Source organism: Vulpes vulpes, chromosome 4 (assembly GCF_048418805.1).
Source record: "Vulpes vulpes isolate BD-2025 chromosome 4, VulVul3, whole genome shotgun sequence".
Classification (NCBI taxonomy): Eukaryota; Metazoa; Chordata; class Mammalia; order Carnivora; family Canidae; genus Vulpes; species Vulpes vulpes.
This window is the reverse complement of record NC_132783.1, coordinates 36443826-36466688: the sequence shown is the minus strand read 5'-3', so window position 1 is coordinate 36466688 and position 22863 is coordinate 36443826. Positions and strand designations below refer to the sequence as shown.

General features: G+C 35.7%; 1 protein-coding gene across 12 annotated transcripts in view; it reads right to left on the bottom strand.

Moving 5' to 3' along the window:
- COL25A1 (collagen type XXV alpha 1 chain) overlaps positions 1 to 22863 on the bottom strand; it is a 446203-nt gene that overhangs the window by 19581 nt on the left and 403759 nt on the right. For 8 of the 12 annotated variants that reach the window (XM_072755504.1, XM_072755500.1, XM_072755501.1 and 5 more), the window contains 10 exons: positions 19217 to 19240; positions 18552 to 18596; positions 14951 to 14995; positions 12175 to 12255; positions 11239 to 11301; positions 10554 to 10604; positions 8269 to 8295; positions 5147 to 5227; positions 2114 to 2149; positions 418 to 471 (listed from right to left, as the gene is read on the bottom strand). In XM_072755504.1, the coding sequence (XP_072611605.1) occupies positions 418 to 471; positions 2114 to 2149; positions 5147 to 5227; positions 8269 to 8295; positions 10554 to 10604; positions 11239 to 11301; positions 12175 to 12255; positions 14951 to 14995; positions 18552 to 18596; positions 19217 to 19240 (507 nt within the window). The remainder of the gene's footprint in view (positions 1 to 417; positions 472 to 2113; positions 2150 to 5146; positions 5228 to 8268; positions 8296 to 10553; positions 10605 to 11238; positions 11302 to 12174; positions 12256 to 14950; positions 14996 to 18551; positions 18597 to 19216; positions 19241 to 22863) is intronic. The other 4 variants (XM_072755506.1, XM_072755498.1, XM_072755505.1 and 1 more) reach the window with 2 other exon arrangements.

Genomic DNA, 22863 nt, shown 5'->3' with positions numbered 1-22863 from the left:
ATTTCCTTTAAAAAAAGTTATAACTTACTCTGAATGAATACAGTAGCTTTATATAAAAGATTATCAACCAGAATATGTAGTCCTGGATATTTTAGCCCTATTTGACTTCAACTTTCTGGATTAAGGCCAAATGAAAATATCTTCCTTATGGGTTAGGAAGGACTGGTCTGAGCTATTTATTTTAGCTATGTATATGTATGCCTGATTTTTTATTAAGGCAATCACATTCTATTTTAATACTCTGTTGTCCTCTCAGCCCGAGTGCTCTGATTAGGACTTAAGATGGTATATTTTCATTTAATATTTTAGATGGACCTTTACTTCTTCTGGGAAATGAATAGTTCAGTTCAACTAAAACAGAAAAGCCACACCGCGTTTTCTTTAGGTCACAGCTTAAGAACCTCAGAAGCAACTTACTCTTTCTCCTTTGGGACCTGCAGGGCCAGGGGGTCCCATAGGGCCATCTGTACCCTAAAAAAAGATAAAAATAAGATAATATGAGACATATCCCAAGGGTCATAAGAAAAGCAGTTATAATTTATCCTTGACTTTTCCTGGGTGAATGATGCCTTAGAAAGTCAGCAAGATGACTTGTCTCCTTTCAAAGTGCTTTATACTTGATTCTTTCGGGCCAGAATTTTTCAAGAAACTCATGCAAGAAGGATGAATTACATAACTGCACATTTCAATGAAGGGTACACACGAGAAATTGGAAGTCATATTTAATTACATACTTCCTCTCTGACTTCATGGAACATCTTCACTTTGCCTTTGTAATCTTAAGGAGGGAAATGGAGTGGTTTTCCCTTCATATCACTTCCTTTTTTTTTTTTTAAGATTTTATATATTTATTCATGAGAGATGCACAGAGAGAAGCAGAGATATAGGCAGAGGGAGAAGCAGGCAGGATCCCAGGATCATGCCCTGAGCCAAAGGCAGACGTTCAACCATGGAGCCACCCAGACGTCCTGCTTCATATCACTTCTTCAAGTCCATTCTCCACCCACTGTCATCCCCATGCTCTTGGGCCATGAAGCCTTGTTTTTAACTGTTTAAGAGGCTTGAACAGTTGTACAAGTGGAAAAAAGTAGGAAATAAATGAGAACAGTGTTGAGCTGTTCAAACTTTCTCTGGCTCTGTGGGGAGCAGCAGGAGGCTTATAGGAAGGGAATTATTCTCACAGACCCGGCAGCTGGCTGATTTAATGGCATCATTGCCCTCCTGCTTCAGGATTAGGATTTCTGTCTCAGAATGAATGGACATGGGAACACTGGGTCCAGTGAAAATAATGACTGCCTGAAGCAGGTTTTTAGTTAGAATTGAAGAGCTTGGAATTTCTTTTTGATTCTTTAACATGTAACAAGGACTTCAAGTAATTTGCTTCTTTTCAGGAAGACTATGCTTATTTGTAAATAATTTATTCTAATATTTGCCAACATAGGAACTATTCTAGCACATGTTTTAAAAATAGTATTCTTATTTATGTTCTACTATTCGTTTTTCTTCTATCAGAGCTTTGCAATATGAAATCATTTAGGGCTTCAACTCATTCCGATGTTGGTGAATTCTCGTCATCTCATCTGATCTTTTTCGTATTGGCTGAACTCAAAGTTCATCTTCAGAAAACTTCTAAAGACTGATTATCTGTGGCTGAAAATTTAATAAATGGAGCTGTTAAGAACCAAAGAAAAGAGACAAAATGACAGAAGACAGACAGATCATTTTGATGAACAGAGATTTGAAAGTTAGTTTCAAGGAAGAAGTTACTTGCTCATGGAACTACAGGAAATGTCCATTAGTGATAGAGAAATCTGTCTGGGGTCCTAAGGCAGAGAGGCTAATTAGACTGGTCATTCTTGCCACCTACTAAATTCTCCAGACTGGAACTCGGGCTTCCAAAGGATGTCCTGCAGTTGAGGCTGTGAGTCAATCAGCACCGCAACCTCTGGTCTGCCCACTTTCCCTTTTGTACCACATCTCTGTACACTCTCTCCTTTCACTCCAGTCTTACGAACCCCTCATCACTTGATGGAAGTACATGGAGCAAAAGAGTCTGTCTTGAAGCACAAATTCATAGCCACAGAACATGGAGCAAGATGAGGTACTGACTCACCCGGGATCCTGGCTTTCCATCTAAGCCAGACGCTCCCTGTGTGATTTGGTTGGTAGCAGGGTTGGTGGGTATAACACGAAGGACAAGAACAGAGATTAGTATGAGGTACTGATGAACAAATGTAACGCTTCAAACAACATAATACACAGTTACAGGGTTCTGGGATGAATATCACATTGCTACACATTGTTAGTTAAAAAAAAAAAAACAACACATGACAATAAACACCCCACAGATGATGGCATTTTAATGACATTTCCATTCGACAAATTCTTATTTGGAAATCAAGTTAACAAGGTTTATAAAGTGGGCTTTAAAATAGTTACTGGTAACATTCACAGACCACTAATTTCCATATGATATACATTTTTGAAAGACTGTACTATTGACAATATATTTCTTTAGATTTTGAAATAAATAATGGCCAATAGTCTAAGGGCTCATTATAATAATCAATCAAAGTTAGCATTTTAGAGGAGAAGAAAAAGGCTCTGTTTTTTCTTGTTAAAACAGCACTTATGAATAAAAAATGCAGAATTTCTGGGATCCCTGGGTGGCGCAGCGGTTTGGCGCCTGTCTTTGGCCCAGGGCGCGATCCTGGAGACCCGGGATCGAATCCCACATCGGGCTCCCGGTGCATGGAGCCTGCTTCTCCCTCTGCCTGTGTCTCTGCCTCTCTCTCTCTCTCTCTCTCTCTCTCTCTCTCTGTGACTATCATAAATAAAATAAAAAAATTAAAAAAAAATGCAGAATTTCAACATGCCAAAATGGCTCTGTGGATTTTACATGAACAGTACTCATTATTTTCTGGGTTTTCTTACTGTGTTCACATTAGTTACCACTAGAGGGACTTCTACGAATAGGAAAAAGCAGGAAAAATTTCATGAGTCCAAACAAAAAAATAACTGTCCCAAACAAAATTGTTCCTCAGTTCACTTCAAAAGATCATTGCATCAAAGTCTGAAGGGGAGATGCTTTAAAAATATAACGTTGTTCTCAGGCAATGCATGGTTTTTTGTTTTGTTTTTGTTTTTGTTTTTTACCTCGAACTCTAAGCTATGTACAATGTATAATTAAAATATGACATTTTCAATGCTTGTTTCAAGAATAAGCACAATTACTTCTTTGAATATGGCTTTTGTATCTCAAAAATCAAATACTGATTTATAGTCCTTTAAAGATATTGATTAAATCAAGTAGTATTTAAGAAAGATGATACACTAGCCCTATAAATTCTCTTGGCAAGGTTGCAGGATTATGTTCCCATTTCATGCTTCAGATATAGTTAATAATAAAAAATGGAAGAAAAAAATCTATTCCAGCTGCAAACTCTACCAATAATGCTATACCATATATACTTGGGTATTTTTAGTTTTTTATTTTACAATTTCTTCTGTATAGTTCTATTATGAGTCAGACTATAATTGTAAAATGCATCTTTTAGTTATGATTAAAATTTTTAAAAATCTGTGTTGTTGTTTAATGCTACCATATGTAGATATTGCATAGAAGTTATCACTAGCCCAAAAATTTGAAATTAAGGCAAACTTTTAAAGAAATCAGATTGAAGGTTTAATAAAACAGAAATCTGAGCTTTCTTTTTGCCTTTTGATACTCTATTCAGTCACCAATATTATGATATTTAAAAACAAATAGGGAAATGGTAAAATTTTGTACTGATAGTGTAACATTATATTTACGTGAATGTGAATTAATGACTCACATATGTGATAGAGGTTTTGTGCCTATAGTCCATTGTTCTAATTGGTGTGATGTAACCTATCCTCTAACACAAAGCTTATATCATTCATTCAAAAAATGAATGAATAGTAAAATTAGTATGTGCCTGACCTATGTAAGGCACTGGCTTTTTTTTTTTTTTTTACATACAAACTTTGGATTTTTATTGAAATCTTGTGTTAGATATCAAACAAAATCTGCTTTCTCCAGATAAAAATATTCTCTCAGATGTCTCCAGATAACTGCTAAGTCTAAGTTGGTCCTTTAATGTCTCATTTAATTTTTGAAATGTATATGAACATTTCATGTTCATATATATTCAGGATGTTCCCAAAAGAATTTTTATTGTGTAAAGGATCGTACATGACGACCTCTACCACTGCTTCCACTAACAAACTTTCCTCTTGAGCCTCCACTGCTATCAAGTAGAATACTTTAGAGCTTAGAGTACCAACATTTTTTAATATGTTAAAATATGTGTATAAACTAGTTTCTACCAATTCTGTCTTATTTTAACAATGTAATCTATAATGTTCTTTACTAACTTTTATCTGCATTCACTGAATAGTCAGCATGTTAAAACCTTGAAACTAAAACCTCATATTTAACAATCATTTTTAAAAATCTCTTTATTGTGGAAAGAAGATAGGCATAAAGTGCATGGAATATGAAAATTCCCTTTTCATTAAAAATAAAAATCTCCAAAAAAATCTTGAAACAACTTCAAAATACTTCTTCTATACTGTCCACTGTTGCCAAAAGAACCACATAAAAGGGCATTTTCAAAACAAATAACACAAAACATTTAGACCATGATATGATTGATTAATGTAAGGAGCCATAGCACTGACCTCACGCCATCAGCAATGGCCAATTGCATACCTGCCACCCAACAGAGGGCCACAATTTTTGGTATCAAAGGAGAAAAATAAAATTAAGGGAGGATTTTGAACTGTGCTAAATTATGAAAACATATGGGAGAAACTATGACATAATCAGCATAATGCTTTTTTTAAGGGCAGGGCGATGGGAGAAGAATCATCAGCCTTTAAAGAAGAAGGTTGGCATGTATGTAATTGAATGACAGGACATTTAGAGTATCATTTGTCATGGGGTCTTCCTCTTACACAAGAGCAGGCATCAAACAACACTGGGCTGAGCTCTGCTCTAATATGTTTTCTAATTACAGAAGTCTCAAATGTAAGATAGTCACTGAGCAAACCAGAGTTGTTACTTAGGGTAAAAAAGGAAAGTCTGAGATTTGCACTGAAATGGAAAGTTTTCTTTACTTACTGGAAGACCAAGGGGTCCTCTGTCACCCTTTTGACCTGGTTCACCCTTCAATCCTTTAACACCATTTAACCCTGGTTCACCCTAAATGCAAAAGCAAATGCCAATTTTGGTTGCTATCATGGGTGTTTCAACTGTGAGAGAAGAGAGCCAGTCTCTGAAATGGTTGCAGATTCCAGTTCTAGGTAACAGCAGAGTCAGGCTAGACTTGTCTTGCATCCGTTCAAAATTCATTTCAGACATTTCTAAAAATTAATAACCTGAAATTGACAAATAACATTCTAGGAAGCAAAACTCCCGAGAAAGTGTACTCTTTACAATAGAAATGCATATGCCTGAGTTCCAGTTTTTCAGTTCTACCTCAAAGAAAATGGTGTTATTCTACCTTGTTCTCGCCAAGCAAATCAAAGACAGAGTGGAGGATGCTGAAGGAGTTTCAGTACGAAAAACCCACTCTGCTGGAATGAAAAACTGGAATATGCAGGACAGTGTTATATACAGATATCTTAAGCCTTTAAGCATTTTGCCCTGGGGAATGAGCTAAAAATGTAGCAGCTGATGTTTGAAGTAGTGCCATTTAGTGAGTCCACATTTACTGACGTTGCCAAGTCAGATCCCTACATGGATTAATCCACAGAATAGACAACTAATTGCAAAAAAGAATATGAAGACCACAGTGCTTAAATGTAGTTTTACTAACTGTCCAATGTCAGAATAAAGAAGGCTGGAATTTAACCTCAAGTGACATTACAGAAGTCATAGTAAGTAATAAATTCTCTTGACCCTGATCCTTAAAAAATCTAAGAATAAGCAGCACCATGTTAGAAATAAAGAGGTCTGACCTGCTCCCTGTTCACTTTTCAACTTTTAAATAAACGCATTAATTTCATCACAAAAATATGGAAAGATTTGTGAAAGGAAGATGCAGTCTCAAATTCCCTATAGAGTCTCACTGGTTAGGAGTGAGAGTGGGGAGAGCATGTGCTTACATGGCAGGTGGGATTATTACCTGGGAAGTATTTTCCCCATTTATCTGATTAATGAAAGTCAGTGTGATATTTGTTAAACATAGAGTACAGGGCCCCACTTAGCGTTTGAACTTCCAAAGGGGTCACAAAATAATGAACACACTGGCACGACCTAGGGGGTTATGGGGATTCTGAAGATAGGATGTTTGTAGTGCTGCCTCTATAGGAAGTCCCAATGTGCTGTGGTTGGTAACGTGTGATCCTGGGAATGTCAACAGGGCTAAAGTCAATGTGAAGTTAAAGCCAAGGCTCAGTAGTCAGCTTTAATTAACTGGTCTGGTCTCAACTTGAGAATAATGCCTTTGCATGTGTGTGGACTTTTGGCTAGAGGTCTTGAGATGATGAATAGGCAGGGCTGCCTTGGTAGGCCGTGAAATTCTGTGGCAAGGAATCATACACTAACATGAATGGACATTAACTGAGAAGGTGAATTTATAAACAATTGAATGTAGTGGCAAAAAGACCAAATTTCAATCCTGGACCTAAGTTCTAGTCGCAGGTCAGTCATTTAATTAGCAATGGAACTCAGAGCAAATAATCTAAATTTCATAGGCCTGTAGCTTATCATCTATACAATCAAGGAATGAGCACAGGTAATCTATTGAGATCTTTTCAACTTTATAATTTTCTGAAATCTGTGATTTAAGTGGTGCCTTGAAATCTAAGGAGAAGGCTAGAGTAGGAACTACCCATTTAGTAAGGAGTGGAAAAAGAGGTTAAATAAGTAACCCCGAGAGGTTAGATAACTACCAAGACCACAAAGCTGATAGATGGGCTCTCTATTCTGATGCCAGAAAAATGCCCTTACTCCAAACTATAGTCCATACTTCTTAGACACTGTCATTCACTGGCCTTACCAGGAGATATGGTGTTCTAAGAATAAAAAGGCATAAACTCTTCCCATTCTTGGGTGAGTCACCTGCCTGACCCCAAAAATGAAACTTAGGTTTCTGTACTCCTAAAGCTGGGTGGGCAGGGGGAGCCCCTACAGGAGAGGGTGGGCTGCCTCTAAGGTTTCTGATTTCTAGCTCTTGCATTTATGTGTTCCCCTATCCCTCACCATTTAAATGCACCAACTCACTACTGAGGAGCTTTCAAGAGTGCTTGAACCTTCTCTCATGCATTTTTCTCCTGAATTCTTAAATTCATGACAAAGCATCAAATCACAAGATAACAACTGACATTTACTGGGTGTTTTTCGACAACTGCAGCAGATATTTTGCTAAGTATCTTATAAATATACCTCATTAAATTATCACAACCATAGGAGGTAAGTTGTCTAGTTGAGTAAGCAAAGCATCAGAGTGGGTAAATAGTCTGCCCAAGGTGACACAGCCTGTCAGTAACAAAGCTGAGATTAGAACATAGGTACTCATGACATATGCTCCCTAGAAGAAGTAGCCTTTCTTTCAGGGCTCATTTTAATCCTCCAAAATGTCCTCTTGGTCTACACAAAAGCAAAGAATAGGTACAAATCTTTACAATATAAGCTGCACTAATTCTGACAAGGAGAGATATTCTCTATTGTTCTCTTGTTAATCCAGAGTATAGAATACACGTAAGTGATGTAATCTTCTCTTCCCTATAGTACACCTGATACACCCTACCTCATTCTAGACCAGTGATCTCTGGGGTGGGGGGGGAGTACAAAATTAAGATATTGTGTAGTTAAAGCATTTGAAAGCATTTAGATGCAGTACTGCTATATGACAAACAAGGAGTATCAATAACATCTAAATCTGCAACTAACGATACATAGTAAAAAAGAGCATCTGGACTAGTCTGAACTGAGAATCTCATCAGATTGACTTCTAAATGGTTGATTTTGAGTATATTATGATTAGTAGCTTAAAAAACTTACATAGTGTCATGGAAAAGGCAAAATGAGGAATAATTCATCTCCAGGTGATATCACTTAAATTTGTTGTAAGTCATTCTGTGTTGTGAGATTTAAACATCTGGATACTTAAAGGCTTAAAGATTATCAACATTACTTGACAGATAAATAAGACAGGACAGACATGCTTCCGTTATGCTTCTCCATGATTAACAAGGAAACAGAAATCAAATAATCAAGGGATTTTTTTTTTGGATTACCTTTGGTCCAGGAAGCCCATGGGGTCCCTGAAAATGAAAAACACAGATTTTAATTAAGAATTGATTCACTATTTCCTAGAAGAAGTGATTATTGTAGAGAGTAATCGAAGAGATGTGAAACAAGAATTTTCCTGTTTGAGCTACAGCTAGAGGCAGGCCAGTGTCTGTTAATACCTAGTGAAAGTTCCTTCGAGCTCTTGGTTTGTTTTGTAATTGGAAATTCATTAACAGCAATTCTTTCTGCTGAATTCCTGTGAGAAGGAGGGAGAAATCTGCCAGGGTTATATGAGAGAAAAAATTTTAAGAGTACTGTGAACCCACAATACTCTTATTCCTCAGATCCATATTTTTATAAAATCTAGGTGGAATATGTGAAACACGTTATAAGGTTATATAGAATAGAAGTCTTAAAACACAGAAATTTGCCAGATAAAAGTCCCAGACTTTAAAGTACTAATGAAGAGGAAACCTTTTGCATTACTAAGTCCTCTAGACCCAAGAGGAATCTAAAGAAGGAAATGAGGAGATGACGGTCAAGTTTGGAATGCTGTTGCAATTTAATTAATTTAATTAATTTATAACTAAGGAAAGGATTCTAATACAGGAACACTAAGCATTATTAGTTAGAATGCATTTGTTCTTACAACAATGAATTCTTCAAGGCTCTCATAACAGTTATTTATCAATGGAAAGAAGTTATAATGTATACATGAATAAGGCTTTTCCCCTGTATTTTGTGGAAAATCTAACTAAAGAGACTAATTAGCCAACCTAAATTACCTAAAGTTTACTGTAGATTGCTTTAAACTTTTTTCAGGTGATTTAAACGAACTCTTTGGAGAAAGGAGTATTTAAATACCTAATAGCAAAATCATACAACAGTACAAAAAAGTTATTTATCAAGCAATATACAGATATTTGTTACATGTATCTACATTGAAATAATATTTTCTCTTTAGATAAGTGGTGGGTAAAGATTTTCAGGAAATGGCTGTTACTTTATCAAATAGTCTTTATTTTAGTAATAAAAGATCCATTTAACAAATTAATTTCATATGAACAGGATATAGCATTTTAAAATTTAATCTTTTAACTTAAAGTGGAGGGTGTATTAAAAAGCCCAAAGTATGCCATTGCTTAATTCTTTTTTTTTTTAAAGATTTTATTTATTTATTCATGAGAGACACACACACAGAGAGAGAGAGAGAGAGAGAGAGAGAGAGAGGCAGAGACACAGGCAGAGAGAGAAGCAGGCTCCATGCAGGGAGCCTGACATGTTACTTGATCCTGGGACTCCAGGATTATGCCCTGGACCGAAAGCAGGCACCCAACCACTGACTCACCCAGGCGTCCCACCATTTGCTTAATTCTTAATGAACTGTTTAGTTTTAAGAAAATAAGGTTAATTATAACTGTTTCATGGTATGAAATAGAAATGGCAGTTCATAAGAAATAGATGATTGGGTCTAGAGCTCTGCTTTGTGGCTTAGATCATTCTAGTGAAGCTCTTTTTTAGAACACAATAGGAGGAAAGAGTGACTCACAGTTTTTTTAATCTGTGTGACTGAAGACATGAGGTTTATTTAGACACCTTAGAGATAAATGAGACCTTAGAGGCTGCCTGACTTGTCAAAGGCTTCTGAGGCACTCCACCTTCTAAGCTCTAGCCTTAACACTAGTGCTATTAGGTGGACATTTTGAGAATTACACTGGTTTAATGGCTGCCTTCCTCACCAGAAATGAGTTTTGTGAGGGTATGCCCATTGACTCTATTGGTCACTAAGGGATACTTGTGGTATATACTGGGTCCACCAGAGTACTGTAAAGGTGAAAAGAAAAAGAAGCAACACTATATATGTCATCTGTGGAAGTGAGCTTCAATACTTATCATCTTATTTTATAAATGTTCCTATTAAACATCTCATTAAAGGATCTCAAAATTGGTTAGATACCTTCATTAATGGCTACAATTATTAATTTTGTTATGCTATTAATGGCCTAAACAGTGTTTGGTTAAAATGATTTTTTGATGTTCATACTATAGATTGTCAAATCTATCTTCAACTCTCCTATCACAAGACTACTCTATCTCTTTTCAGTAGATGTGTTTGAGGGAATGAAAGACAATATAAAGTCAGTATATCTCAAAGCACCTCGTATTCTCTGTCCATTCCACAGAGAGTAGCACAAAATACAAACTGGCTATTTTGAGGGATGTGTTCATGTTTTTTCTAGTAGCATGCTTGTAAATAAATGATTACATGTTGTAGAGAAGAAAGGCTTACCATGGGGCCTGGTGGGCCATGGGGGCCTGGTGGGCCTGGTGGGCCTATGATCTGTATGTCCAAAACATAAACATGGATTTGGTTACTTCATTTAGATAAGGCGGTTTGGCTTGAATCTTGTGCTGGGGTTCTGCTAAGGCCATTAATAGCTGTAGAGGCAGAAGGATACTAAAAGAAGTGATGCATTTGGTTTTTTACATTAAGAAATTCCTTTATGAGAATAAAAAAAAAAAAGAACTTAAAAATACAGTTGTTTTTACAAAAGCCAGAATAAATTTAAAGTACATTAAAAGAAAAGAGAGCAAATGATTACCAAGAAATGCTATAACAGCACAACCACTATTAAACTCTCAAATTATTTCACCTAGTAGAAAAAGGGCTTGGGAGAAAAAAAAAGGTATGTTTTGTATTCACAAACCTCTACCCAAAAGTTTTATGGGAAAACCACTGATTTTTCTCCTTAGGATAAGGGAGTCCCCTAAAAAACTGCTTACCTCAGACCTCTGAGATACTCTGTCTCTCATTGTACAAGGCTGACAGACATTTCCTCTACAGTTTGACACACTAAGAGGTTCACAGTCTTTCTACTGTTGATAAGCCATCTGGCACAGGTTGAACTGGGTAAATAATAGGCCTGTTTCAGAGTTCTTTAGGAACCATGGAAGTTCAGCCATCATGGACTTACAGAAGGACCCTGAGGACCTGGCAACCCGGAGTCTCCTTTTTCTCCTTTCATTCCATTGGCACCCTACAAATAACCAGTAAGAATTGAGCTGGTAAAGTTGTTTCCAAAATGTAAGAAACAATTGAATTTTATTCCCAAGCCCAACATTCTTTTGAAATTTTTATAATATTATGCATATGATATACAAAAGAAGGATTTATCCCCTTGCATTTTAGTCTCAAACAGCAAGCTTCTCTAAATCTCTAGGATTATGAGTGATATGTGAAATAAAATATAAAGTAAATAAAAACTAGGTTAGGCTTGATTGGTTAAACTTACACATTGTTATACATGTCAGATTATAAATGTTATATTTTTTATGGTGGTGCTCACTTTAATAGCAAAGGTCAGTCTTTTAACTTAGTTTTCATTGACATTTTTTTAAATACACTTCCTTGTTTTAAAACAGATCTAGGGCAGTGAAGTTTTTGACATTATTTTAATATTTTCCCTTCCAAATTCTCAGTAAAAATTATGGGGTAAAACCATTAAAACTCCATTCTATACACACAAAGAGAGTACTTTCAAAAGTAACTTGTTTTTAAATTGTATATTTTGTAGTTTGTTAATTTTTTTATTATGGTTTATTTAAAGATGACCAGTTACCATCATCTTATGCATACCAAATTAAAGTGATCAACCATATTTATTTTACTATCTGCTGATGGGAATAATTCAGGAAAACATGAAGGTGTATTTTAGAATTCATTCGGTTAGATGCTTTAAAACTTGTTTTAGTTAGTGGCCCACTTGGAAAGATTAGCCAACAATACTTCAAATATTTAAAAATAAAAATATTAAATGAATCACTAGATGAGACTGCTGCTAATCATGTAACTCTTTTCTGATGATTTAATTTATCTTAAGATGAACACAACCTAAAAAGTATACACATACCGGTAATCCAGGAAGTCCGATTCCTCCTTTTTCACCTGGCATGCCTGGGTCCCCCATATCTCCTTTTGAGCCTTTAAGTCCCTACAAATGATATGGTTTGCATGTAAAAATCATACTGACCCTTGATAGTAATATTTTAGGGAAAACAGAATTACAGATCAATTTTGTCAGTGGATGATCCTATGCTGAGATGATTCTGATTTTCACTATTAGGTAGAGTTATTTATTATAGAAACCTTCTACATTGAATCAATACTATTTCTCATGTAATAAAAGTGGTTAAATTCTATTGCTTAGGTCACTTAGGTATGAAAATCATGAACTTAAGTGTTAACATAATTTCTCCGGATTCTGTATTTTTACCTGGCAGCTAATTTGAAACCACTGGTCCTGAAAACAGTTTAAGGAATTGAATTCTCAGCAGTACAATATACATTCTGAACCTGGAAATGTTACTTAAACAAAAGTTCAAATAAATTCCTCCCATCTCTATTCACGATACACCCTCACCACTCTTAAAACCAGCCGGAAGTTCCAGTCACCATCAGTTTCAATAGTTCAATATATAGAAAGGTAAATAATATGGACACCCATCATTAGTTACTGAGTCATTAGGCACCAGCGTCAGTTAAGCTCAGAAATACTTCAATTTTTCCACAGTGTTGTTTTATTCTCACGACATCCCTATGAGGTGATCTATGATGTTATTTTTATGCTCTAATGGTGAGGAAATAGATACATGTATATTTTGAATGCTAACAAATCTGAATTTTATAATAATAATAATAATAATACTGAAGTTAATTGATATTGTTAAGCATTTTCATCCAAGCGGTTTCACTATCATACAACCAGATGGCCCATTCTTGAGCAGAGATAATCATAGTTCTGATAGTAAGGAATCCCCTGGTTGTACAAACTTGTTCATCTTTTCCATACTACAAACTACTTAAGGACAGGAACCTTTCTCTTCTTTACTTATACCTATAGCACTTAGTTCAGAATCACTCGCTAGGTGGGTGGGTAGGTAGGTGCCTCAATGGGTAGATGGCTCTTACTGGTTAATCAGCCCCTGGGTGGTTTTAGGAATCTAGTGTTGAAGAGCAGTAGGATACCCAATCTCTACTATTGGACTTAGTAGCAGACGAAGACCTTGTAAAGCCTATAGGAAAAAATCCAGCTATTGTATATGTAGGGACTATGTAGTATGTCATTAGGCATGTCAAATTAATTATTTTTAATGATGAACATTCAGAAAGGTAATACAATCAGAATTTCTAAAAAGATTTATTTACTTATTTTTAGAGAGAGAAAGTGAGAGTACAAGCAAGAGGGGCAAAGGGGGAGGGAGAGAGAATCCCAAGCAGATTCTCCACTGAGCATCATGCCCAACGCAGCACTCTATCCCACGACTCTGAGACCATGGCCTGAGCCGAAACCAAGAGTTGGATGCTTAACCGGCTATGCCACCCAGGCACCCCAATACAACCAGATTTTTAAATTCTAATATTCTCTGATTAATAATAGCAAAACAGCTATAGTTTCTTTCTTTTTTAATTATCACATTTATTTGATGTAACATCATATGATTTCAACATACAACTCTGATATTAAAATAACTCTTCTCTTAATTTTATTATCTAATACTATCTCCTGAGGAGCATATTTTGCTAACTGTCTCAATGATCCTCTTGATTTCTTATGATCTTCTTGATTTTAGCCATTTTTTTTAATTTTAGCCATTTCTTGAGTTAATAATGGAAGCCTAGAAAACAGCAAATATCTTGAAGCTAATCATTGTGATTTGACTCTGAATTCCAAATAGTGTCTACATGGTCTTAGATTCTGTTTTGGCCAGAGGTAAACCACATCTTATAGACCAAAACCAGCCCAGGGATTATTTTTGTGTAGGCTGAAAACTGAAAAAAATTTTCAGTTAGATGTTCAGATAAAAAAAAAAGTCACAAAGATTGTATGTGACCTGCAAAGCCTAAAACATTTACTATTTGGTACTTTATAGAAAAAGTTTGCCAACCTCTGTTTTAAGGGAAACCCTTGTAGATACTGCCATATTCTGTGAAGATACAGATGCCTCACTTGTTTCTGTATTTCCTAATGATCTTAAAACTTAGGTGTAATCTTTATGTGGGAAAAAAAATCTTTTCAAAAATTACCTATGTAATAATATCTAATTTTGTGGAAACTTTGGTCAACTGATTTTAATCTTGAATTATTTGTATTCACTGACAAAACTTAGCTTATTCTTACTAAATTGGTAATAATCTTGTAAGTCGAATAAAAATTTGCTGAGGTGTCACTGGTAGATTGATAAGGAGTAATGGGATAAAACTAAAATGTCATATTGCTTGTATGTTTCTACAAAGAAAACTAATGTCTAATTTTTTTTAAGATTTTATTTATTTATTCATAGAGACACACAGGGTGGGGCGGGGGGAGGGGAGAGAGGCAGAGGGAGAAGCAAGCCCCATGCAGGGAGCCCGACGTGGGACTCGATCCTGGGTCTCCAGGATCACACCCCAGGCTGCAGGCAGCGGTAAACCGCTGCGCCACCGGGGCTGCCCCCCTTTAAAAAAAAAATAATGTCTAATTTAAAATCAATTGGTTTTTAGAGTTAATTTAGTCGCTACAACAGATGGTAAAAAAAAGAGAGAGGATATTATATATCAACACTCCTGTCATTTGGGCTCTAAATCTATATTAAAAGTGGTGATTAATTATGATGCTTTAAATGACAATATGTATCTTTGAAAATTACCTGCTCTCCATCAACTCCTGGGATTCCTGGAGATCCTGGCTCTCCCTGTTAAGGTAAAAAGTGATGGTTTGCCTCCATTTATCATTGGTAAATAAAAGTCATGTTAGTTGATGACAGTACAATTTGATTTTCAGCAAATGCATCATAATCCAAGAAGGGTTTGTTACATCATACACATATCAAAACTAAGTGAAATAACATTTTTGAAGATTATATACAACAATACTTATATGTAGCTAAGATCCAAGTTTTTATTTTTGCCCCAAGTGAGATGTAGGCTAATGGAAAAACTGGTATAAGAAAACTGATAAAGATCATTTGGTGGCTGACCATATCCTACAACAACAACCTATATGCCTTACTTAATTTTTTTCTCCTTAAAAAAAATCTGTATTTCTCTTTATTTTCCAACTTGAGAAAAAAGCAAAAACATGACAGTTGACTTAAGAACAGAATGCAAAGCCCTACAAGTTTACAATATTTTAACTGGTACTATTTGAGCAGTGGATACAGATTCATGACTGTGAATGTGCTATTTCCAGAAAGAATCAATCAGATATCTTAATCCACATAATCCATAAAATTACTTTTGGATCAATTATATTATGATAGGGATGAACTAAAGTTTACTACTATTCACATTATGATTTATTAGAAAACTTGACAAACCCCAAATCTATTTTTTTCTTAACTGAAGATATTAAAAACAAATGTAAGCAACATGCTAGATATTTATTCAAACAACAAACATCTAGTCACTTTTCATTTGGAAAGGTACTGAACAGACAAATTCTTTGAAACATAGATATTATTTTGTAGATCCAATTATAAATATCCCTGATTCCCACACTGTGGAAATTTTGTAAAATCAACTCTCCTGAGTGTGAGTGTCCTGCCTCACAGACAGACTTTCAAGGGAGCTGACTTGACTGTATTTTTCTAGAAAGGCTTGTATAAACAACGATATTGAAATGGTTAGAGATCCTTTCTCCAGTAAAAATTTAAGAGCTATTGGCCACAGCATGAAATTTGAACTTTCCAATGTTTAAAGAAAGCCTGGCAAACAAAACAAAACAAAACAAAACAAAACAAAACAAAACAAAAAGAAAGAAAGAAAGAAAGAAAGAAAGAAAGAAAGAAAGAAAGAAAAAGCCTTTCCTTACTCTTGATTTTCTGCTCTCTGTGGTAGCAGAAAAGTTTCTTTGCCACAAACAAGTCTGCTGAGGTTGGATGCACCTGGCTAAGCCCTCATCTCATTCAGTCTGAATACTTTTCAACACTCTGGGCCCAATAATGATTGTTTTGCTAAGCTTTTACCTTCAAAATGTGACCTATAAGTGTTTAAAAGAAAACATAACTCTTTAAGTATGATTTTATCTTTCACTCATCAAATGTAGTTTGCAAAGAGTTACTTGATGTGCAAGAAGTCAAACAATCCTTGGTCAATAAAGGAAAGAGAAACACTAATTGAATAGGTTCCTAGTCAGTTTGAGGCTGTGTGTCCCCAGTGCAAATGGGTTCTATATCTGACTCAGGCTACATTTGCTGACTCTTGGTCATAGGCACATCTCACCTCAATGATCCCAGCCTTCTCAAGGAGAGATCACAGAAAGCATGAAGGACTATACAAGCCCAAGATCTCAATCATAGGATCATTGTGTGGTGTGTGGGGTGGGGGCAGAGTGATAACACAGTGGGAAGGCTGGCAGGGGTGAGTAAGGGAGTCTGACTAACCCCATCCCACAGCCCTTGTATGACATTCATTTGGCCAGCTTCCTTTTATCTTTAGTTTCAGCTCAAAGTCATCCTTGATTCCCAAGACCGAGAATTCTTCCCAGATGCACATTCATAGCACATACTTTTCATCAAAGCACTTACTCTATTTATTAATAATTGTGTCTTTATTTGGCTATCTTCTGTTCTAATCTGTAAGCTCATTATTGAAACCCCTTACTATATCCAGGTATCTCTGTTAGATATCAGTCTTTATCATGGAGTGGAGGCTCAAATATGACTTACTGAAGAACTAGTTAAAATGAATCGCAATTGGATTATAAAACAAAGAGGTGGGTATAGATTTTAACCCTACATATACCCTTCATGGCTAGGTGCTTCTTCTTACCTCTTCAGGACAAAGGATCCCTTTGGAATTCTGTAAATCCCTTGCGCTTTAAAGAAGAGTAAAGTCCTAGAAGCTTTTGAGGTGTGTTTAGCACTGGGGCCAATTTTGGTTCTGGAGACTTAGTCAAGTGAGAAGAAGAGCAAGGAACTTAGATCCTAATAGATTCTACACAGAGGAAAAAGAAATCTGCAGATTTTCTTCTTGGTTGTCTAGGCCAGCTCACCAAGATATTGGAGATTAGGGATCCAGGCTCACTTGCTTACCAGGAAAAAAATAACTGGAGCATATTTGTTTTTCATCTCTTAGGGACCAGAATTTGATAGAAAAATAGAAAGTTAGAAAATCCCAAACATTACATTAATGTTTTACATGAAATCTGTTTGAAATTAGGCTCTATATTCTAAATATAACTTCTATTGGTAAGGACTTCAGCAACATTTTACTTTATATTCCTTTTTATAGTAGAAAGATAACTTTCTATGTGCTAGCTTTCTGTTTTTAAGTATCTTGAAAGAGAAGGGTACAGAAGCTAGCATGAGTGTGTGTGTGTGTGTGTGTGTGTGTGTGTGTGTGTGTGACAGACTAAGCAAATAAATTGCCTTAAAAGGCATCAACAAAAGATGGATTTCAAAACTTCTTGAATCTCCTACAGAACTCCAATGATGAAAATCATATTTCAACACACATAGCTCAGTTCTGAAAAGCTAGAGACACTGGCTATGTGTTAATTGCTCAAATGTGGTTAACGAACTAAGTTTGACTTTGGATGGATAAAGCTAACACCACTGATAAATTTGAGATATAATCAAGTAATTCTAGGTTTCTGCTCTTCATAGTCGGTATGTTTCATTAGATAATATTTAAATGGCAGAATGTCTGAATAAATAGAATAGGATGTGCTATAAAAAATGACTCAAAAATGATTCCTCAAATTGTCATCAGCAATAACATCATGCTAAAGCTTCTCCTGTTTTTTTTTTCATTATAAATGAATTGAAGGGAAAAATCTTTTTTAGTGTTAGAGTAAATTTTCCTTCAATCCTCTATACAAATATTTTCCTTTTTTCATACACTACAGTTAGTGTATATATGAATATATGTCAATATATAAATATATAACACATCATATTATATAATTATTATTTACATAAAAATATCTATAATAATTATAATTTCTATAAAACTTGTTTTTCCCTCTTTTAATATTCTGTGTTTCTCAGTATCCTCCCTCTAAATTGAATGCTATTCTTATTTCTCTCCCTTATTTCCTAATATTCCTTTTTTTCTGATCCCTCTTCCTTTATCCCGGACCTCAATGTCTATTCTTAGCTCTCTGGAGCTGATCTATTCTTAGATCAGCAATATTGCTCATCTCTTTTCCAGCAGTTTTTAAGAATGATTTTTCAAAGATACAGATACTTAAGTTGGGATTCCCTATACTGTACAAGGTAAATGGAAACAAGCAAAATGAAGAATAACCTTTGGCCCTTGTAGTCCTTGAGGTCCAGGTGGTCCAGGGGGACCCTAAATCAAGAAAAGACAATTTTTTAACAAGTGGTAAGTATCTGTATTACAATTTATGCTTTAAATAATAAGTATGCTATATATTTCTCTTATTTCTGTCATAGTCAAACATCCTCCAAAATTAATTTGCAACAAGGACAAATTTACACGTTATACAATCATAAAAGTGACCTACTTATATGCAAAAATATCAATACATTTAGGTAATATAACACTGAAGACGCTTTTGAGTTGATTTTATAAGATACTGCAAAACTGCTGCTGTGTCCCACATTCATCTCCTTGGGATGAGTTAGCTTACTAATATTACCTATATTTCTAGGCACCCAGACTTCCCCCCCACGCGAAAGGATTTGATTTCCCAACCACTAAAGAACAAAGCTATTATTATAAGGCCAAAGACTTTAAGAAAAGTAACAACTTTTTTTTTGTTTTTGGTCTTTTCTACTAAGCAAACAAATGATTTAATTGGGACAAATGTCATAAAAGGTTATTAATATAAGGAAGCATAAAACTAAGTATCAGACAAAAACAAGTGCTACATTAGTACCATTATTACCAGCATGCATCAACACCAAATACAAAGTCACAAACCACAGAAATCATGCAATAGGAGTTACCGTGACAGTTAAGGTGGTAATCCTCTGTTGGGAAAATGTATTGACAAAGACAGAGTTACCTATTTTGTGTGCTAAAGTACAATAATACATTTCTGAAATAATTCATTTTTTAAATATGTTTTAGCAAGCCTGATGTCTTAAAAGGGACTGACGAGATAGTGAGAACATATTATCCTATCTTTAAATGAATACAGTATAGTTGCAAAGATTTGGTGGGGCGACAGGCATCAGAACACCATTCATCACCGGATGAAAGGTTGTTTTTTAAACTAGTTTTAGATTTTCCTTTTAAAAACTATGAATAAAGAAAACAGAAAATGTCAAGATTTTAATTCACTTGGTTAAAGAAATCTATGTAGTAAAATGGTGTATCATAGAGGTTTGTTGGCAGGACTGTGAACCAAGAAACTGCTATTCACAAGAGTTTCATTCCAGAGCACTTCAATTAAAGAAAACAGAAATATCCAATTGTATGTATAAGTAATATTTTCTTCTTTTTAGTCTATAGCTTCTTTTTGCATTATAATTAGCTTTTTTTGGGTGCCATGGATAAAGATAGGAGTTGACATGGAATTCATCCAGTTTCTTAGTGTAAAGTACCAGAGCACTGTAACAAAGTACATTGTCAAAGTATGAATCTCCACAACATCTGGTCCTTAATCCATTAATCATTTCTGCATTAGTGTTTTCTATAAGTTTAAGTCCTATACTAAAAGTTCTTTTTGTGTGCGTGTGTGAGGGAGAAAGCATGTGCATGTGGGACCAGGTGAGGGGGTGGGGAGGGAAATGTGTGGGAGGGTAGGATGGAAGGTAGGGGGTTAGGAGGGACAGAAGGAGAAGGAGAGAGAGAATCTCAAGCAGGCTCCACACCTAGCATGGAGCCCCTGGTGGGGCTCAATCTCACCACCGTGAGATCATGACTTAAGCTGAAATTAAGAGTTAGTCATTCAACTAACTAAGCCACCCAGGGACCACTTGTGCTAAAAGTTCTGTAGGACCCATAACCACCAGATATTATCATAGAGGGAGCACATTTTCCATCAGCAACTCTGCTCACAGAGAAACGTTATCCAGTTAATATAAACTTGTGAATACTAGTTCAACACCATCCCTTTGTTTGCCACTCCTCCATTCCAATTTCTGGTTGAGGTTGCTGCTATTGTTTATTATTGTTATTGTAGAAAAAAATCTTAATATTATGATTTTACTTCAAACACTCAGGTCTCTAGTGACATAGTCATCTACCCTTAGAAAGTAATATGTTTTTTTTTTTTTTAATTTATTTATGATAGTCACACAGGGAGAGAGAGAGGCAGAGACACAGGCAGAGGGAGAAGCAGGCTCCATGCACCGGGAGCCCGATGTGGGATTCGATCCCGGGTCTCCAGGATCGCGCCCTGGGCCAAAGGCAGGCGCCAAACCACAGCGCCACCCAGGGATCCCAGAAAGTAATATGTTTATGAATGTCTACAAATGATTGATGTTTATATTCTAGAATAAAATCCATCATGGTTATTATAGCTTCACAGAAAACACAGCTGAAAAAAAGCGCACCACCAGAGCTTCTAAGACAAAAGGCAAAGTGGCCATAAACTGGGGGCAATCGGTGTCCATCGAAAGATGAATGGATAAAGAAGATGTGGTTTATGTATACAATGGAATATTACTCAGCCATTAGAAACGACAAATACCCACCATTTGCTTCGACGTGGATGGAACTGGAGGGTATTATGCTGAGTGAAGTAAGTCAATCGGAGAAGGACAAACAGTGTATGTTCTCATTCATTTGGGGAATATAAATAATAGTGAAAGCGAATGTAAGGGAAGGGAGAGGAAATGTGTGGGAAATATCAGAAAGGGAGACAGAACATAAAGACTCCTAACTCTGGGAAATGAACTAGGGGTGGTGGAGGGGGAGGAGGGCGGGGGGTGGGGGTGAATGGGTGATGGGCACTGAGGGGAACACTTGACGGGATGAGCACTGGGTGTTATTCTGTATGTTGGTAAATTGAACACCAATAAAAAATTAATTTATTAAAAACAACTGGGGGCAAGTTTTAAGAAAAATATCACAGCCCAGATTTTTATACTATCATATCTGTGTAACATAAGGTACCACGTAGTTTATTCTTAAGGGATTCACCTAGAGCAGGAGTCAGATTTATGGTTATGAGAAAGCTACTTCTTTACTCCTATAAGTAGGTGAGTCATTTTTAAAAAGGCTATTAGAGTATTATATAGTAGAAGTAATTTCTTCATCACTGCCTTCCAATTATATATTATATTTTTAACTACAAAGCAGAATCCTCAAACCTTAGAGGGAAGGGACTTCACAATTTGAACTCTATGAGGTTTTCCTCATATGAGGTACCATATTTGAGTTCTTTTTCCACCTGGACACAAAATTGTCTTTTTAAAAAATGTAAGGATAACAACATGTTTTATAATAAGTTGCATAATAAAGGTGTATTATTAATGGTAACTGAACTACCTAACAGATGGAGTTTATGTCATCTTGTCAATAAGTGTATTTTGTGAGACCTAACAGTTACATAGGTGAGTTTTATCCAGCTAATAATAAGAGAACAAATGGCAAACTAAGCTTAACTTCTCAACAACATAGTTTTTACCACCATCCTGAAGCACCCATGTGCAGGCACACAGAGACATCCTAAAGATGTTGGCTTACTCTGGATTTCTTCTATCTGGTTTTTCTAAGTTAAACCTATGTGGACTCAGTTGCATTCTCTCTTGAACTCCACGAATGATCGGAAAACCAGAATTTTTGGTAGTGATGAAGAAAGACATGTTCTCTAGTGAGGCACAATGTGAAATGGGAGGCATGAACTGGAGCAACTGCAAACAGGCTGAAGCCTTATGGGTTATGATTTAATCCCTGAGATGCTTATGTAATCTTTTTAGAATTAAAGGTTATTTTTTTTCATTTCTCAAAATTATGGAAACTGAAAATCACCCATATTTACACTAGACAATAGGTTTAAGTTAGATGGTATTGAATGTTTTTAAAAACTTGAGTTAGGAAGTAGGTTTTTACTCCTAATTTTGGAAACTTAAAAATAAAAATAAATGGCTTATGGCAGATGTTTATGCAGATAACAATTTTTAATAAAGGCAAATTCCAACAGAGGTAAAATTTTATATTTCTAATGTGATAGTTTTATAATTATAATATACACCCGTTTACCTAATTATTCTAGATCTTTTAGGCAGATTTTTTTGTAGAGGAGGCGATAATAAAATGAAATCCTTCGGGTGCCTGGGTGGCTCAGTTGGCTGAGCGACTGACTCTTTATTTCAGCTTAGGTCATGATCTCAGGGTCATGAGATCAAACCCTGAGTCAGGGCTCCATGATCTGTGGGGAGACTGCTTGAGATTCTCTCCCTCCCTCTCCCTCTTCCCTTCCTCCTGCTTGTGCTCTCTCTCTCTGAAATAAATAAATAAAACCTTTTAAAAAATGAAATTGACAAAATGGTGAATATCTATCACTGGTTAAGAATAGAAGAAAAAATGTCTACTACCTCTTCTCAGGCTAATGGCTTAATTAATTTTATTAGGGGCCTTTGTTCCAGTACTCTATTAGGAAAACAAATAATAATTTTAAAAACGATAAGCTATTTACGAGCAT